At 48.2% G+C, this 18,574-nt stretch overlaps 1 protein-coding gene across 3 annotated transcripts in view; it reads right to left on the reverse strand.

The window, feature by feature from the left end:
* GLB1L2 (galactosidase beta 1 like 2) overlaps window positions 1-18,574 on the reverse strand; it is a 779,452-nt gene that overhangs the window by 36,999 nt on the left and 723,879 nt on the right. For all 3 annotated transcript variants that reach the window (XM_069614109.1, XM_069614108.1, XM_069614110.1), the window contains one exon: window positions 10,585-10,701. In XM_069614109.1, the coding sequence (XP_069470210.1) occupies window positions 10,585-10,701 (117 nt within the window). The remainder of the gene's footprint in view (window positions 1-10,584; window positions 10,702-18,574) is intronic.

Below are 18,574 nucleotides of genomic sequence, written 5' to 3' on the forward strand. Positions count from 1 at the left end.
AGGTGAGGACAAGCCTGCGGTACTAGCCTTGACTCACAAAATGGAAATAGCAAAACAAGAAAGAAGCGCACACAGCCGGTGAGGTGGCAAGCGACCCGAGAGACCAAGTGAAGGGTGCACGCGTGTGCATAAAACGCAAAGAAAGACACACCTGTGAATGAACTTTGAAGTAAAAGGCAGCTGTGAGATCAGCAATGCTAAGTAACAGAGTGGTCCGGGGAAAGGAAGTAGCCCATTCAAAAGTCTCTGTGAAAAGTAAGCTGTTTGAAGCTATAAAGCAAAAGTTTATTAAGCAAGAGAAAATGTACATTTTGAGCCAAAGGGGTCCTGCGGTGGTCTGTAAGAGCCACACACATTCGAAGGTCTTTGACATCCAAAAGGGGTCCGAGCCTGATTGAGGGAGACCCGAAGTACAAAAAGCTTGGGGAAGGGAGCCCCCGGCAAGTTTGTGTTGAACTGTGACGTGAGAGGTCAGAGCCCGACAGACGGGGGGACCTCCGTGAACTGTGTGCCTTAAGGTCTGAGCCTGGCAGAGGGAGACCTTTGTGAACTTTACATTGGAATACAATTTTGAAAGTCAAGAAAGAGACTTTAACGTGGAAGGCCAGGCGCGCCTCAATCCACGGTTTGGAGCTGCTTACAGTGTTAGAAACTGAGCCAGACTGTGTCATCCTGCCTACAAGGACAGCCTCACTCCGTGAGGTAGAACGTGAGGAGGAGCGTTGGTTCAACTACCTTTATTCTTTTGAACACTGATTTTTCCTATGCATGCATTTCTCCTTTTTACACTTTTTGTACAAGAGACAGGGCAGGCATTAGATTTTTGTTAGCAAAGGCCATTTTGATGTGACAACTCCAATAGGACTGTTTTGTTTATCGTTTGGTAGTTATGGGGCAAAATAGGGGTTTCTCCGACTCCAACATTTTCAATAAAGGTTTTACAAATTGTATCCTTTGTGTCAGTGTCATTCTTGTGATACCATGCCTTCACTACCTACACCAGCTAGTGAACTACTACTGCAATCAGTGCCAGAGCAACCAACAAAAGAACTGCCACAGCACCCAGTGCTAGGGGTGCCCAGATAGTGAATTACTACTGCACCCTATTCCAGAGCAACCAACAAAGGAACCGCCACACCACCCAGAGTCAGGGGTGTCCAGATAGTGAATCATCCCCCCACTTAGCAACCAACCTGCCCAAAGCCATTATCTCAAGTACTGCCCCATCGTCCCAGTCATTCTCCATCATACCCCCACTTAGCAATGACCTGCCAAAAGCCATTATCTCAAGTACTGCCCCATCGTCCCAGTCATTCTCCATCATACCCCCACTTAGCAATGACCTGCCCAAAGCCATTATCTCAAGTACTGCCCCATCGTCCCAGTAATTCTCCCTCATACCCCCACTTAGCAACTGACCTGTCCAAAACCATTATCTCAAGTACTGCCCAAACCACTGTGAAGAAGCTGAGGGCATCCTCACTTTCTCACCCCCCCAACATCCTCTGCTCAGGTGGCCAGGGAAAGTCCATCACTCTTGGATCCCAACCCTGGGGGTAGATATGCGAGCAAGGGTCACCTGGGTGGAGGAGACTTGGGGAGTGGAGAGAGGATGTCATTGGGTGAGAGATGGTATCAGCCATTCCCTTTTAAGAATGGACCTTCAGTCTCAACAGCCTTTATAGGGTACTGTCAATCCTTCCCCTTTTCTTCCTTTCAAAGTGACCCTCAGAAAGGCCATTGTTATACTAGGAGGAAGAAGAGATCAACTAGGAGGGCACCTCCTTCTTTGGGCAGGTTAAACACACATCAACCTCCTCACGTTAATACAGGGAAATATCAGATCAATACCAAAACAAGGAATTGGGAGTTCATTAACACCACTTTGGTACTGTGATGAGGAAGAGGGCTGTGGAGGAGTACCATTTTAACGGCCAGGCATGTCCAGCTAATAGGTTTAACTATAGTCAGGCAACTGAAGTAAAGGACTTGCAACTTCAACCATTTAACAAGCCACAGGTGTATAAAATGAGAGAACGACCAGCAGAGAGGGGAACGCAGCCTGGAGAGAAGGACGCGGCTTGCAGAAGTGGAGCGGGCTGGATAGAAACCGGCTGAAAGGACGCTGTGCTGAGCAGGAGGTTGCAAGAGACACCAGGGCCAGAGTGGGCTGTGAGAGGGTCTGTGCCCTGTTTCCATAGCAGGAGCTGCGGGACACCAAAGTCTCCCAACGGCTGCAGGCCATTGGTAGCATCTGCTAAGGAAGAACAGAGCTACGTGCAGCGAGATTCGAGGACGGCGAGCGATGCACGCTGGAGCTCCCGTAAGGCAGAAGTGGAAAAGGAAACCCAGAGAAGAGGAACGAGACGCCCGCAGGAGCCACAGCATACCAGTGAGTATAAGGAAGGGAAATCTCATATTGGGGCGCTCCAGAGGCTGGAAGCAGATATACTTAAATGCTGAACGTACTGAAAACTATTACAGTGACTTTGGAAGACCCAATTAAGGGGTTTTGAATGCTGAACAAACTGCAAAGTGTGATGAACAAGTGACTTACCAACTGGTAATGTTCTTTTGATTGGATGTTCCTCCAATGTATTCCTCATTTTAGATGTATTCCATCCAGCTTCAGCTGCTTCAGATTTTTTTCCCCCCTTGGCAGAGGGCGCCGTGCGTCGATGTCGTTGAGTCAAGGTCCATCGAAGGCCTCCATCGAGGGTGACGTCGTCGGGTATACAAGTAGCACGCGTGGCGCCCGTTGGCCTCAGTTCCGTTTTTCCCTCTCCTGCTTTGTTGTCTGGATAGTGCAGGTAGCCTGGTGTCAACCTTGCGAGAGTTGAAGTGGCAATAACCCGGAAAATCTACAGAGGAGTAGGATGGGAGGGCGATGAGGAATACGTTGGAGGAACATCTAGTCGAAAGAACGCTACCAGTTGGTAAGTAACTTGTTCTTCGAATGGATCGTGTCCTCCAACGTATTCCTCATCTTAGATAGACTCCCAAAGCAGTGTAGAAAACTCTGGAGGAGGGAGTAGATTTTAAATATTATTATTATATGGTTATTGAAAGCAAGCTCTTTAGACTGGGAACCATCCAGACTATAGAATTTAGAAAACGTGTGCAGCGATGACCAAGTTGCTGCTTCACAAATAGATTTTATGGGAACACCTCTTTGAAGGGCTGTGGAAGAGGCTATGACTCTGGTGGAATGGGCCCTTAAGCCTTCTGGTGGGTCTTTGCCCGCCAATCTGTAGCATTCAGAAATGCAAAGCACAATCCAACGTGATATGGTTTGTTTTGAAACTGACTGACCCAATTTCCTTCCGGTGTAGCCAATGAAAAGTTGATTATCCACTCTAAGCTAGGAAAGCCTAGAAATGTAAAAGCTTACAGCCCTTCTTGGATCCAGTCTATGTAATCTTTCCTCCTCCTTACTGGGATGAGGTGGAAGGTAGAATGCGGGCAGAATCATTTTCTGATTTAAATGGAAATCAGACACAACTTTAGGCAAGAACGAGGGTTTAACCCTCAATACCACTCTGTCCCTATGGAACACAGTATAGGGTGGCCCGGAAGACAGTGCCTGGAATTCGCTCACTCTTCTTGCAGATGTTAAAGCAATCAGGAAAACTGTTTTCAATGTTAACAACCTTAATGGACAAGTGTGAAAGGGATCAAAGAGGCCACACATTAAAAACTTTAAAACCAGGTTAAACTGTGACTTGGAAAGGATAAGGAGGGAACACATTAGTGAGTCCCTTTAAGAATTGTGCTATCAAAGGAATTTTAAAGTAGGAAAATTCTTCTGAAGAGCGCTTGAAAATGGAAGCGCTGCAAGATAACCTTTAATGGTCCCAACATTTAGGCCTCCATGTGCCAGGGACAAGAGAAAGGACAAGACTTCCGGGATAGAACATAGAAAAGGATCAACATTCTTTTCTCTGAACCAGTTGCAAAACGTTTTCCAACAGCAATGGTATAGAGATTTTGTTGCTGGCCTTCTTGCCGAAAGCAACACCTCCATGACGTCATCTGGAAGGTCTCAATCATTGTATCTCAGCCTTTCAGATACCAAGCATGAAGGTTGAGAGTCTTGACCTCTGGATGGAGAACCTGGCCCTCCATTTGTGAGAGAAGGTCCTCTCTCTGAGGAACATGTAACGCAGGACAGATGGACATGTCTAGAAGGTCCAGGTACCACGTTCTCCTGGCCCAATCCAGTGCAATTAGGATCATGCGGTTTCAGAACCGTCTCAATCTCCTGATGACCTGAGGAATGACGGGGATCGGAGGGAACGCGTATAATAGTGGGAAGTTCCACTCCACCACAAACGCATCCCATGGGGCTCCTCTCGGGGGAAATTCCCTTGAGGTTTTACAAATTGTATCCTTTGTGTCAGTGTCATTCTTGTGATACCATGCCTTCCCTACCTACTCCAGCTAGTGAACTACTACTGCAATCAGTGCCAGAGCAACCAACAAAAGAACTGCCACAGCACCCATACCTTTCTCAGTTTTGGTTAATTCCGGTCGCAAACAGGTCTACTTGAGGGGTTCACCAAAGGGAGAAGATCTCTTGAAAGACTTCCTGAGTCAGATCCCACTCGCGGGACACCATGCTCTGCCTGCCCAGAGCGTCCGCCGTCATATTCTCCTCCCCGGCTAGATGAACTGCCGTTAAGGAGATTCCTTCTTGAATTGCCCAATACCAGAGCCGCAATGCCTCGCTACAGATGTAGCGACCCTACACCTCCTCTTTTATTTAGATAATGCATGGCCACTGTGTTGTCTGTCATTATCCGATGGAGACCGATGACCGCTGATTGTCAGATCGTTGGCATGAGCTCCCCACCCCACGAGTGAGGCGTCCCTCACTACTGTAAACTCTGGCCATGGTTGCCAAAAATGTCTCCTTTTAGGATATTCTCTGTGAAAGTCCACCACAGAAGATCCTGCCGAACCTTGTTAGGAATATGAAGAAGATCTGTCATTTGACCTGAGAACTGGGACCATTGAGTATTTAGAGCCCATTGAAGGGATCTCATCTTCAGGCGTGCCTCTGGCACTAGGAAGATGCAGGATGTCATGAGGCCGAACAATCTTAAAAAGTCGTAGGCCTGGAGATTTTGGGCATTTTGGAATTTGGAAACCATCTGAAGAATGTCTTGTGCCCTTGACTTGGGAGGCAAGCTCTTTCCCAAGGATGTGTCTAATACAGCCCCTATGTACTGGAGCTGTTGGGAAGGTGTCATTTGTGACTTCTTGAAATTGAGGGAGAAGCCCAGTCTGTGGAGGAAGTGGCAGGTGACTTTCAGATGATCCAGTGCTTGTTCGGCAGAACGTGCCCTGATCAACTAATCGTCCAGGTAGGGGTAGATGTGAATCCCCCCTCTCCCGACGTGCGCTGCCACCACTACCATTAACTTGGTGAAGAACCTCAGGGCGGAGGTCTTCCTGAATGGCAGGACTCGAAACTGATAGTGTGAGTGGCCAATTACGAACCTCAGATATTTTCTGTGCTTGAGATGAATTGGCACATGAAACTAAGCATCCTGGAGGTCCAATGACACCAACCAATCCTGAAGTTGAAGGGCCTGAAGGATCTGAGAAAGAGTGACCATCTTGAACCTGTCCTTCCTGAGGAGCTTGTTCAAGCCTCTTAAGTCCAAGATGGATCTCAGTCCTCCGTCCTTTTTGGGAATCAAAAAATATGGGGAGTACCATGCCTTGTTCCTCTCCGCTACAGGTACTGGTTCTATAGCAGGCAGGGTTAAGACTTGCAGATGTTGTGACAGCCTGCCTCCCACAGGTGTCATGTGATGTAAGTCCTGAAAGTGGTTTTGTGGCGGTTGATGTGGCCACTGATGGTAAAGAGGCTACAGCTGGGGCTGGCTTAGCACGTTTTCCTCGTCCACCACGAGTGGCCTTTTTCTGGCCTCTTTGAATGGCCATTCTTCATGTCTTTCTATATGAGGAGTAGTAACAATAGGATCATCCCCTCCAAGGTTGTCCTGATGCACAAAAAAGCTGATGTTGCCTAATAGCAGCTCCTAAAGACTTGGCACCCACTTTTGAGGTCTGCAACCTCTCAAGGCTCTCGTCAGCCTTGTTGTCAAAAAGGTGAGACCCATCAAAGGGCATGTTCAGAAGATGGTTTTGCACATCTGGTGCGAAAGCCGACTTCCGTAACCATGCAAATCTGCGCATTACTATGCTAGTGTCCATGGACCTGCTCACGCTATCTGCAGTGTCCAATCCAGACTGAAGGGATTCCTGTATGGCCTCCTTTACATCTTTAAAAATGGCTAGGAATCCTTCCCTTTCATCCCCTTCTGGTATGTGCTCCGCCGCCATTGCAATGCACTCCCACAGAGTGTACGAAAATATTGCCAAGGCACATGGGGAGTTGGCCGATTTTAACGCCATAGTCCCAGCTGAAAATACCTTGCGTGCCCAACCATCCACACGCTTGTCGTCCCTATCCGGAAGGGATAGGAGGGTACGCCACCTTACTTGAAGCTGTGGCTGCCTGGATCACCAGACTCTTGGGAGTAGGGTGCTTGACAGATAGCCGGAGTCGCTACTGGAAGAGCAGTATTTTGAAGTAAGGGACTTATTCACCGGAGGAATAGAGTCTGGGGTCTCGCAATTTTTGGCCACCCTATTTTGTAAGGCTACATGGAAGGGTAAGATCGAATCTTCGGTGGGACCATGATCCAATATATCGGTCAGATTATCCTGGATGAACTGAGTCAGTGGTCTAGCCCATCCTAAATATTCAACAACTTTTGTCATTAGCTGACGGTATGAGGGGCTGGCATGTTCCCCTGGTTCTGGCCTGGCAAAATCTGTTTCAGGTGAAGTATCAATTCCACTTACATTATGCAAGGTTTCCACCAGATCCCTCATCCTGCTTTCCTCAGAATTCAGGCATTCTGGGACATTTGGGGTTGTCGTATTCCAGTCCAAAAGGAACATTCTCCTCATCAGACCTCTACTGTTCTTCAAAAATTGAAGTCAAAAATTGAAGTCAAGGATTTGAAAAATTCTTTCCTTGGAAGAGGTTTAAAAACCTTTTCTGGGAGAGGTTGGAGAGGTGTATCAGTGGAACCTGAAGGTATTACAGCCTTTGCAGCCTTCCCTTTGCTGTTATTTTGACAACTTCTGGCTGAGTTGGCGCCTTTGTAATCATTGGCGCTGAGGGCTTCGGGGTCGACGTCAACCAAGGTGTCGATGGCGCCGACAAAATAGTGGTCGTCGACGGAGCTGGCTTCGAGGGCGTCGAGGCGCTCTTTGAAGACTTACCCTTCGAGGTGTGTCGGGTTCCAGACGGCGTCGGTGACCTCGAAAGGTCGACTCGACTCGAGCTGTCTTTTTCGCTCGGCGTCCTGGAGGTTCCTGATCCTTTCTCCTTCGAACACCCGGGCTCGAGGGCTCGCGAGTGTCAGAACGGTAACGCTCCCAGCCGGCTTCCGAAGAAGGCGCGGACTGAGACTTAGCCTTTTCAAACACCTCCATCATTTTTATTCTGAATGCTTCCCATTCTTCGGAGGAAGAATGTTTTGTGGGGCATTTCATTCTTTTTGGGGATTCATCCGGGGGCTAGGTGGAAGGGGACCAGCGGCGTCTTTTTTTGGACTTTATCGTCGAAGACAAAGAGTGGTGTGAACCACTTTGGAACCTAGACCGATGGTTTTACCTTTCGCATTGAGGAGATTTCTCCTCACGGGACCTCGACTCGACGCTAGAGGCTTTTCGGTTGGGTTTTCGACCTACCTGCAGTTTTCCCTTCCTCTCTCGCAAGGCCTTCCCCGTCATTGCCTGACACCTCGTACAGGCCTCCATGTCATGGCCTTCACCGAGACACCACAGACATTCTTGGTGCGGGTCCGTGATGGACATTTTTGAACCGCAGGATCTACACTTTTTGGATCCCGAACGTGGGGTCGTAGTCGGGGGCGACGACAAGGAAATATCGAATCTTCAGTAAACTGGTTCACAGAACTACTCGAGGCGCGCCGAGTCTCCGAAGCAACATGTACTGCGGAAAAACGGAACTGAGGCCAACGGGCGCCGTGCGTGCTACTTGTATACCCGATGACGTCACCCTCGACGGAGGCCTTCGAGGGACCTCGACTCGACACCATCAACGCACGGCGCCCTCTGCCAAGGGGAAAAAAAAATTCCGAAGCAGCTGAAGCTGGATGGAATACATCTAAAATGAGGAATACGTTGGAGGATACAATCCATTCGAAATTTATTATTGAAAATACAACAAGCAATTTTGAATACCAAACTAAAAGAAAGATATGATAAACACATTTTGAATATGGCATAAGATGAAAGCATGTAACGGGCACGTATGAATAAAGTGGAATGCAAGTGATGTGCACATATGAATAATGTGATAGCAAGGTGATGGAAAAGACTAAACAAAACAGAGTGAGTTGTATGAAGATACCAGTCATGGCGAAGTCAAAAGATTACCAATGAGAGTTGGGTTGTGTGAAGTACCAGTTATGGCAAAATCAAAAGACTGCCCAGAGGTATCTGGTTGTATATGTTCTGGCAAAGCCAAGAGACTACCAAGAAGAATCTGGTTGGATAAGGAGATTCTGAAGTGAATGTTGACCAATGACTCAGGCCAGGAGAGAGAGATAAATCCTGTGTTGACAAAAAGCCTGAAGAAATGCAGAAGCGTAATAAAGTGCCAAGGGTTATTGGTTGTATGACCTGTGATGGGTGGACCGTGTGGTCCGACAAATTCGCCTAGACCAGTGACCCCTGCGTGAAATGAGCCAAGGAAATTAAAGATAAACAAGCTGTATTTTATAACAGTTACTGAAGTAAATGAGAAAGAGAGCCATCTATGTGCAATATTGAAAAGCCTGAGTGATTAAGAAGGTGCACTGGAACTGTTTTTGAAAGCCAAGAGATTTGAGCTGATTGTAGTTATGAAGCTGGAAGAGTTGGCATCTTGGGGAAGGGAACCCCGAACCTTTGTGAACTGTGTTGAACTCTTGGGGAAGGGAACTCTGAGGGTGTTTTGGAACTGTGTTGAACGCTTGGGGAAGGGAACCCTGAGGTTCTTTTGGAACTGTGTTGAAATCTTGGGGAATGGAACCCCAAGGCCTTTTTTGAACTGTGTTGAATTCTTGGGGAAGGGAACCCCGAGGACTTTTTGGAACTTTGTTGAATTCTTCAGCAAGGGAACCCTGAGGCCTTTTTGGAACTGTGTGGAATTCTTGGGGAGGGGAAACCCAGAGAGCCTTTATGCAACTGTTTTGAACTTTTGGATGGGGAAGCTGAAAATAAGCCAGGAACTGGAAGACGCTTGGAATGTTATTTGGAACACTGTTTCTTTTGGTTGCTGACCTCCCTACACATTGTATGTATTTAGTTGTGAGGGCAAGTATAGGATTTGGACACAGACAGACATTTGGATTGAACTTACTGACACATACTATCCTTTGTTTTCTTTAGGTAGGGAAATTCCACCTTAGTACACAGGGCAAGTTAGGCCTTACTCCATCCTGACATTTAAGAGAAATAAACAATTTATTTAGAAAATTGAATCTGTTGTCTGTGTCTTACTTCATTATGCCTTCACATCTCCCAGTCATTCCCTCATCATCCCCTCAATTAGCAACAAACCTGCCCAAAGCCATTATCCCAAGTACTGCCCTATCCTCCCAGTCATTACCTATCATCGCCCACTTAGCAACCAACCTGCCCAAAGCCATTAACTCAAGTACTGCCTGCACCCTCCTAGTCATTCCATCATCCCCCCTCTTAGCAACCAACCTGTCCAAAACCACTATCTCAAGTACTGCCCCACCCTCCCAGTCATTCCCCATCATCCCCCACTTAGCAACCAAACTGCCCAAAGCCAATATTTCCAGTACTGCCCTCCCTCCCAGTCATTCCCCATCATCCCCCCACTTAACAACCGACCTGTCCAAAGCCATTAGCTCAAATACTGACCCACCTTCCCAGTCATTCCGCGTCAACCCTGCCACTTAGTAACTGGCCTGCGCAAAACCATTAACTCATGTACTGCCCCACCTTCCCAGTCATTCCCCATCATCCCTGCCACTTAGCAACTGATCTGCTTAAAGTAATTCTCTCAAGTACCGACCCATCCTTCCAGTCATTCCCCCATCATCTCCCACTTAACACCAACCTCCCCAAGGCCATTATCTCAAGTACTGCCCTACCCTTCCAGTCATTCCCCATCATCCCCCCACTTAGCAACCGACCTGCCCAACGCCATGAGCTCAAATACTGCCCCACACTCCCAGTCATTCCCCATCACGCCCCACCTAGCAACCAACCAGCCCAAAGCCATTAACTCCAGTACTGCCCCACCCTCCCAGTCATTCCTCATCAAACTCCCAATTCCATTACTTTTTTGTTCCACTTTGGCATCTGCCAAATATCTAAGTCCAAACTCCAGGTGAACATGGGTCAGACGATTTGAGAACAAGAAGAGCATGCGCGAGAGCTGGTGCGAGGAAGAGCAAGAGAGAAAGTGTGTGTGAAAGCTACGGGTATTCATGCCTCTACTGCATATCACAGTCTTACCTCATTGCTTCCAGGGCGAAGCCATGTTCCTGGTACGAAGAGAGTTTCCTGGGGTCCAATGTCCCAGTAGCGTCCGAGGTTCTGCCCATTGACAAAGACAACACCCTTTTTCCATCCCTGTAAAGATGAGAAGATGTCAACAACACTCAAAGGCACTGATGAATGGATTACTTACATCCAGGGAAAAAACTCTGATTCATCCAGGAACAATTCTAACCTCATTAAAAAGAGACAAACACACTGTATGACATCATAGTAAGAATTTTACAAAAGTGAGATGCATCCGGCCTCCAGTCTATTAACAACAGGAACATGCGGGCCCTTGAGTGAGCCCCACCTACTGCTTCTGTATCATGTGGCATCTAGTTAACCCACACTGCATGTCATTGCTCAGGAACCGCCAAATGGATCCCCAACAATGAGAGCCAGGGGTGACCAGAGAGTGAACTACTAATGCATCCAGTTCCGGAGCACCCAACAAATAAACCACCACTGCACCCAGAGACAGGGGGACCCAGAGAGTGAACTACTAATGCACACAGTTCCAGAGCACCCAACAAAGAAAGCACCACTGCACCCAGAGACAGGGGTGCCCATATAGTGAATTACTACTGCATCCAGTTCCGAAGCACCCAACAAAGAAAGTGCCACTGCACCCAGAGACAGGGGTGCCCAGAGAGTGAACTACTAATACACCCAGTTCCAGAGCACCCAACAAAGGAAGCGCCACACCATCCAGAGCCAGGGATGCCCAGATAGTGAATTACTACTGCACCTAGTTCCTGAGCATCGAACAAAGGAAACGCCATAGCACCCACAGCCAGGGGTGCACAGATAGTGAATCACTACTCTAACCTATTCCAGAGCACCCAACAAAAGAGCCTCCACAGCACCCAGAGCCAAGGGTGCCCAGATAGTGAATTACTACTGCACCAAGTTCCAGAGCACCCAACAAAGAAAGCACCACTGCACCCAGAGACAGGGGTGCCCAGAGACTGAACTACTAATGCACCCAGTTCCAGAGCACCCAACAAAGAAAGCACCACTGCACCCAGAGACAGGGGTGCCCAGAGAGTGAACTACTAATGCGCCCAGTTCCAGAGCACCCAGCAAAGAAACCACCAAGAGCCAGGGGTGCCCAGATAGTGAATTACTACTGCACCCAGTTTCAGAGCACCCAACAAAGGAAGCGCCACAGCATTCAGAGCAAGAAGTGCCGAGATAGTGAATTACTGCTGTACCCAGTTCCAGAGCGCCCAACAAAGGAACAGCCACAGCACCCAGAGCCAGTGGTTCCCAGATAGTGAATTACTACTCCACCCAGTTCCTGAGCATCGAACAAAGGAAACGCCATAGCACCCACAGCCAGGGGTGCACAGATAGTGAATCACTACTCTACCCTGTTCCAGAGCACCCAACAAAAGAGCCGCCATTCCACTCAGGGCTAGGGGTGACCAGAGAGTGAATTACTGCACCCATATTCAGAGCACCCAACAAAGAAAGCACCACTGCACCCAGAGACAGGGGTGCCCAGAGAGTGAACTACTAATGCACCCAGTTCCAGAGCACCCAACAAAGAAAGCACCACTGCACCCAGAGACAGGGGTGCCCAGAGAGTGAACTACTAATGCGCCTAGTTCCAGAGCACCCAGCAAAGAAACCACCAAGAGCCAGGGGTGCCCAGATAGTGAATTACTACTGCACCCAGTTTCAGAGCACCCAACAAAGGAAGCGCCACAGCATTCAGAGCAAGAAGTGCCGAGATAGTGAATTACTGCTGTACCCAGTTCCAGAGCGCCCAACAAAGGAACAGCCACAGCACCCAGAGCCAGTGGTTCCCAGATAGTGAATTACTACTCCACCCAGTTCCTGAGCATCGAACAAAGGAAACGCCATAGCACCCACAGCCAGGGGTGCACAGATAGTGAATCACTACTCTACCCTGTTCCAGAGCACCCAACAAAAGAGCCGCCACAGCACCCAGAGCCAGGGGTGCCCAGATAGTGAATTACTGCACCCATATTCAGAGCACCCAACAAAGGAACCGCCATTCCACTCAGGGCTAGGGGTGACCAGAGAGTGAACTACTACTGCACCCAGTTCCAGAGCACCAAACAAAGGAAGCGCCACAGCACCCAGAGCAAGGGAGACCCAGACAGTGAATGACTATTGCGCCCAGTTCCAGAGCACCCTAGAAAGGAATCATCACTGCACCCAGAACCAGGGGGGCCTAGATAGTGAATCACTACTGTTCCCAGTTCCAGAGCGCCCAAGAAAGGGAACGCCACAGCTTCCAGAGCCAGGGGTGTCCATTTAGGGAATCACAACTTACACCCAGTTCCAGAGCGCCCAACAAAGGAACTGCCACTGCATCCAGACCCAGGTGGCCAGGGTAATGATGTCGATATTGGATCCACACCTTGGGGGTGGTTATGCAAGGGAGGATCACCTGGGTGGAGGAGACTTGGGGATTGGGGATGAGGCAACCTTGTGTGAGACACAGTATTCCCCATTTCCCTTTTCTGATGAATCCAACATCGCCCAGGCCTTTATAGGTTGTTCGCAGTCCCTTCCCTATCTTTGGCATGACGTGTTTCCCAGTCAACACCACTTTGGTACTGGGAAAAGGAAGAGACACCCTAGAGCCATACATTACATACACAAACACCACTTTGGTACTGGGATGAGGAAGATGCAACAAAGACTGACAACAGACTCCAGAACTCACTCTGCGCAGTCTAGTTGTCAAGAGCCTGTTTCAGCTGGTGAAATATTTAAAAGCCAGTGCTGGAACTGTGAGAAGCACGTGAAGGAGAGGGACTTGTATGCGGAGGCAGTCGTGTGGAACCACCATGAGAGGTCCAGAGAAACCAGAGAGGGATACAGAGCCAGCACAGCAGGAAGCCAACAGGAAAGAAGGCCGACAGGAGACAGCTCTGCAGAGGAAAGCTGTAGCCTCCCACTGAACCACAGAAGCAGCTGGAGAGACCAGTTAGAAACCACAGGAGCACCGCTGAGTGAACCGCTGCGTAGCAGAGGCTGGCAGTGTCACGGAAGCAGTAAGGAGCATCGAGGAAACAGGCAGGTGAGAAGGAAGCTGTCCGTGGAGCCGCAGGAGGACTGGCAGGCCAGAGAACGCTTCCAAAAGGCATGGCAAGCGTTACAGTCCTAAACCCCTCGTTGGACTAGTCAAGCAATACCGGTGAGTCTGCTCAGGAGCACCGGGCATACCGGGGCGTACTGACACAGGCTAGATGGGGATTTTTACAATATATAGCAAGCGGCTGAACTTAAGAGACTGTAATTATGTGAAATCCCTAACTGAAGTACATTGCAAACAAATATTGAATAAGTGCAAAAAGCAAGTAAATAAACTGTGATAAAAACAGAGAAAAGATTACTACCACTAAAGCGAATTGGAGGAAGCTGAGATGGAAAAGTTATGTTAATAAGCAAAGTGTGCAAATAAGACAGAAGTGAATGTTTGGACTAAGCAATGCTAAGAGTCAAGTGAACATGGCCAAGAGTGAAGCAGATATTGTTGTTCATTATTGGAAGAAGTGAAAGACTGAGAACAGTGAACCTGTATATAAGGAAAAGCTGACAACCAAAGCCTCCAAGGTTTTGGTCAAAGAAGCCGAAACAGTGCATACGTTTCCTAGCAGGCGAGTATACTGGAAAGCCTATACTGGCTTGGGCAAAAAAGGACTTGAAACTGGGGATCCCAGCAGGAGAGTGTACTGGGAAGCTTGTGTTGGTTATAGCAAGTGGGAGCTAACAAAACAGTGAATGGTGACGGAAGAGGAAACAATAAAGTTTCAAGGGCAAGTGAAAGGAATAGGTCAAGCCTTATTATGAAGCTGGAATTGTGGCAACATAACTATACATCAAGGAAGGTGTGTTGGTTGCGTGACCAGTAATGGGTGGACTATGTGGTCCAAGAACTGCGCCAAGGCCAAATACACCCTGCTAAAGGCAAGCCACTTGGTGACTGAATGAAACTGAGGAACTGACTTTTTAAACTGGTGAAAGGTAACCAAACTGAAGAGCTGGGAAGTGTCCCAAGGAATTCTGTTATTTTGAAACAATAAACATCCTGGAGAACTGTGTTATTTTGGAACTGTTTGAAGCTTGGGGAAGGCAATCCCCCCATTCCATAGAAGGGCTGGAAGAAGCTATGAACTTTAATTTGAGCACTTTTTATTTGATGCTGACATCCCTACACATTGTATGCAATTAGATGTTAAGGCAGGTAGCGGTTGTGTAGGGGGCACTGTTCAGCAGCCTGCATAATGGCTGCTCTTCTCTGAGCTCCGCAGCACCCATGACCACTGACAGAGCCATAGACCCGCAAGCAGGACACACAGCGGGTGCAGAGTGGATTGGAGGGTGTCTAGAGAGCTGGCGCACACCCAGGCCAGCTTGGAGACTGAGAACCAGGTTACAACACTGAAAATGGCAGCCGGACTGGAAACGGCCTGTGCGCCTCCCCGGAGCGGTGTGCGGGCAGCGTTGAGCCTGTAGAGCGCGCTGCTATCGGGGAGGGCGGGGCGGAGCATACTTGCGAGGATACCAACCCCAGCGAATCCGCTGCAGGATCCAGCCTGCCACCACACAGCCTTGCAGAGCCCGTGCCGCGGCGCAGAGGTTGGCGGCCCGTGGGCGCACAACGGGGACTGTGGTGCTGAGTCCCGTCTCCCCGCCCAGCTGGGAAACCGCCTGCTGTGCACCCGGTCCCTCGGCCCTGCACAGCGTGGGCTGACTGACAGCAGATTTATTTATTTATTTAAATGTATATAGCGCACAGCGGCCCTGGGGCATCGTGGCGCTTGTTATAGAAGGCTTAAAGATTGCAATTTATACATACAGCAATTGGTCACATTTCCAGGAATACAGATAAGGTGTACGTTCCTTGGTTACAGTGGAACATTGAAATTGAAGAGCATGCAGTCAGCCAGTTTGGGCATAGATCCTCATCGAGCTGCCTGCAGAGAGACCACAGCACCCCGCACACTAGAGGTCGGATCAATACGCTGAGTCTGATAACGGAGATCAGCCGAAAGAGGAGACCAGCACCGCAATAACAGCTGACCCACCTAGGGGAGAGAGGCCATTCTGGTGGCTGTGTGTAGGGAGGTCAGAGCCTTGCCATACCCCTGCCCCCTACAGAACAATTGAGGTGCACCGAGTGCCGGAAAAAGAGAAGGACACAACACAATGTGTGAAAGACTCTTCGGCCTCCCTCCTCTGTCTTCAAAAGTACCACGTCCTGGTGGTGGCCAGCCTTGCATAAGGGGCCACCGCGCTGGGCGCCACCCCGATACTAGCTAAGCATCTCAGGGACTGGAGGCGGCTGGGCCTGCCCAAGTGAGCAATTGGGCTTGGACTGGGAGTGGTGGGGATCCCCCCACTGTGACCATGACGAAGGGGAGTGGGACACACAAGAAGCAAGGCAACATTGAATCCTTCACAAGGCAGGTTGCAAAATCTGCAGAGGACACCAACAAAGTCTCAGGTGACAACATTGAGGCAGCAGCCCCAGACATGCCAGACCTGCGCCAAATAGTGGACAGCATGCAGACAGGCTTTGCAACTATGAGTGGCAAGCTCAACGACATTGACAACAAGGTCGCAACCCTAAGTGCCAAAATAGAGCGAGAAAGTGCTAGAGTGACGGAAGCGCGGACTCGAAACAGGACAGCGGAAGATTACATTGTGGAACTGAAAACCCAGTAAGCTCCATGTACACGCGCACTGCAAAGATGCAATGTCCTTGAATCCCGCTCAAGGCGTAACATCCGCATAGTGGGCCTGCCAGAGGGGTTTGTCAGGGGCTCCATGGAGGTCACAATCAAAACTCACTTGAAGGAACTCCTTCTCTACATCATTTGTGGTGGTGCGCGCCCACAGATCACTAGCGGTGAGACCAAAGCTGGGGGTGCCGCCCAGGCCCGTGATGTTCCATCTGCTGAACTATCGCGAGCGGGACCTCGTCTTTCGACTGGTCAGGGAAAGGAGCCCCCTTCGATATGAATCAGCTAACATTCACATTTACCCGGAATTCTCCACAGCAGTCCAGCACGAACGCAAAACATTCACAGGTGTAAAGAAACTTTTGAGGGACAGGTCAGTGCAATATGCAATGCTATTCCCAGCACGGCTGATATTCTAACATCAGGGGAAGACACTATTCTTTACGTTGCCCTTGGAGGCTGTTGCCTATATTGAAGCAAATATAAGCCTACCCCTCCCTCGTAGCAATAACGAGAATGATGAGGCGGCCCCGGGAAAACATACCTAGTCAAGGAAACCCAACATCCTAAAGGGTCCATGGTGTACCAATTTAACATGATATCCTGTTAGTTATGGGTGCTAGCAATGCGAGTGTAAGAGAGACTAAGCAACGGCTCCCCCATGCAGTTCTGCATTGTTCATTTGGTATGTTGTTGCCTGGATCGCCCAGTTCTAAGGCTGACCCGCGTTGGCTGGGGAGCGGGGGGGTGAGGGTGGGATCTGTTGGGCGTTAAACATGTAAAAAGTGTTTGGGCAGACAAAAGCAGGCAAGAAAGAGATGCTTGCTAGACCCGGGCATTCGAGATGTCTGCCGTTGTGTGTGGGTCAGTCACTGCTTGTCAGGTTTCTCAGGTTTCATGTCCCTGTTATAAGTTCCCTGTCAGTGATTTCTTTGATTAATTATTAATTTTCATTGATAATTTTGTTTATGTTTAATTTTTTCCTTCATTCCCCTTAACTATCATACTATCAGGAGAAGTGTGTCCCAATCCAGCATGGTGGGAAAGAAGAAGGGAATCAATCAGGTATCTGATTGGTAGTCAGGATGTAGACTGGTGATTGGATGTCCAGGAGTCTTGGGAGCAGTTTGGATGTCCAGGAGTCTTGGGAGCAGTTTCAAAGTTCTAAATTGTCTTTCCTGAAGCAGGAAGGTCCTGTTTCCTTTGATCTGTGTATTTAGACTTTATTTTGAGACTTGAAAACAGATTTTGAACTAAAATCCATGTTTAATGAACTTTCTTCGTTGGACAAGACAAGCGGATTCATTGGTGGGAGCGTTGCTTTCTAAAGCCTTTCTTTTTGAAGATTGTGAAGATCCTTTATTTCAAAAAATATACTTCTGTGAAGAAAGTATTAATGACTTTAATGAGAAGAATATTTATTCGTGTTTAGTTATTTAGTTAAGGAGTAACTTGAATTCTGCTCATTAGTGACTGTATGTTTAAAGTGGAGTAAGAAGCTCTTCCCTCACGCAACTTTATAATTTTGACTTTAAATTTATGCTTTGTATGTAACATTTCCAAGTTATCTGGTAACTCTATTTGGATTGGGTTTCTTATTCTAATGAAATGCCATTTGGATTTCATTCTTAATGATTCTATCATTTAGGTTTTTTTTAAAAAAAAAGATGCGAGACAGTTTGTAACACGTCTCGCGCTTTGAAATGTTTACTGGCTTATGTGCATGCGCGTATGACGGGGTTGTAGGAATTGGTAAATTCCTGTCATCGCGCATGTTATGATTCTGGTTCCTTACTTGCTTACATCTGCGCAGTGGACGGTTGGTTAAGAGAAGTGTTCTCGTCTATTGCGCATGTATTTTATTTTATTTTGGACGCGCATGAGCGTAATAGGTTCACTTTTGAATGAACGCTATTTACTTGCGCATGCGCATCTAATGTATTTGTTCAAAGGCCTTTGAATACTGTTTACTCGCGCATGCGAGTTTTGGTGTTTCATGTAATTTCAGTCCACTAGTTACTAGCGCATGCGCGAAAGAGGTTTTTAAGTTTGAATGAACACTTTTGCTCGCGCTAGCGAGTTAGGAGTTTAATGCTATTTTCTGATTACATTTTACTCGCACACACGCTTGAGAAATTAACAGTTTGTATGAACACTTTGTTTAAACTTGCATGCAGAAGTTAAATGGAAAACTGTTTCTGAACTTGTGAACAATTTATCTGTGTTGGAAAGGTTTA

This window comes from Ambystoma mexicanum, chromosome 9 (assembly GCF_040938575.1).
Source record: "Ambystoma mexicanum isolate Mex_15411 chromosome 9, UKY_AmexF1_1, whole genome shotgun sequence".
Taxonomy (NCBI): domain Eukaryota; kingdom Metazoa; phylum Chordata; class Amphibia; order Caudata; family Ambystomatidae; genus Ambystoma; species Ambystoma mexicanum.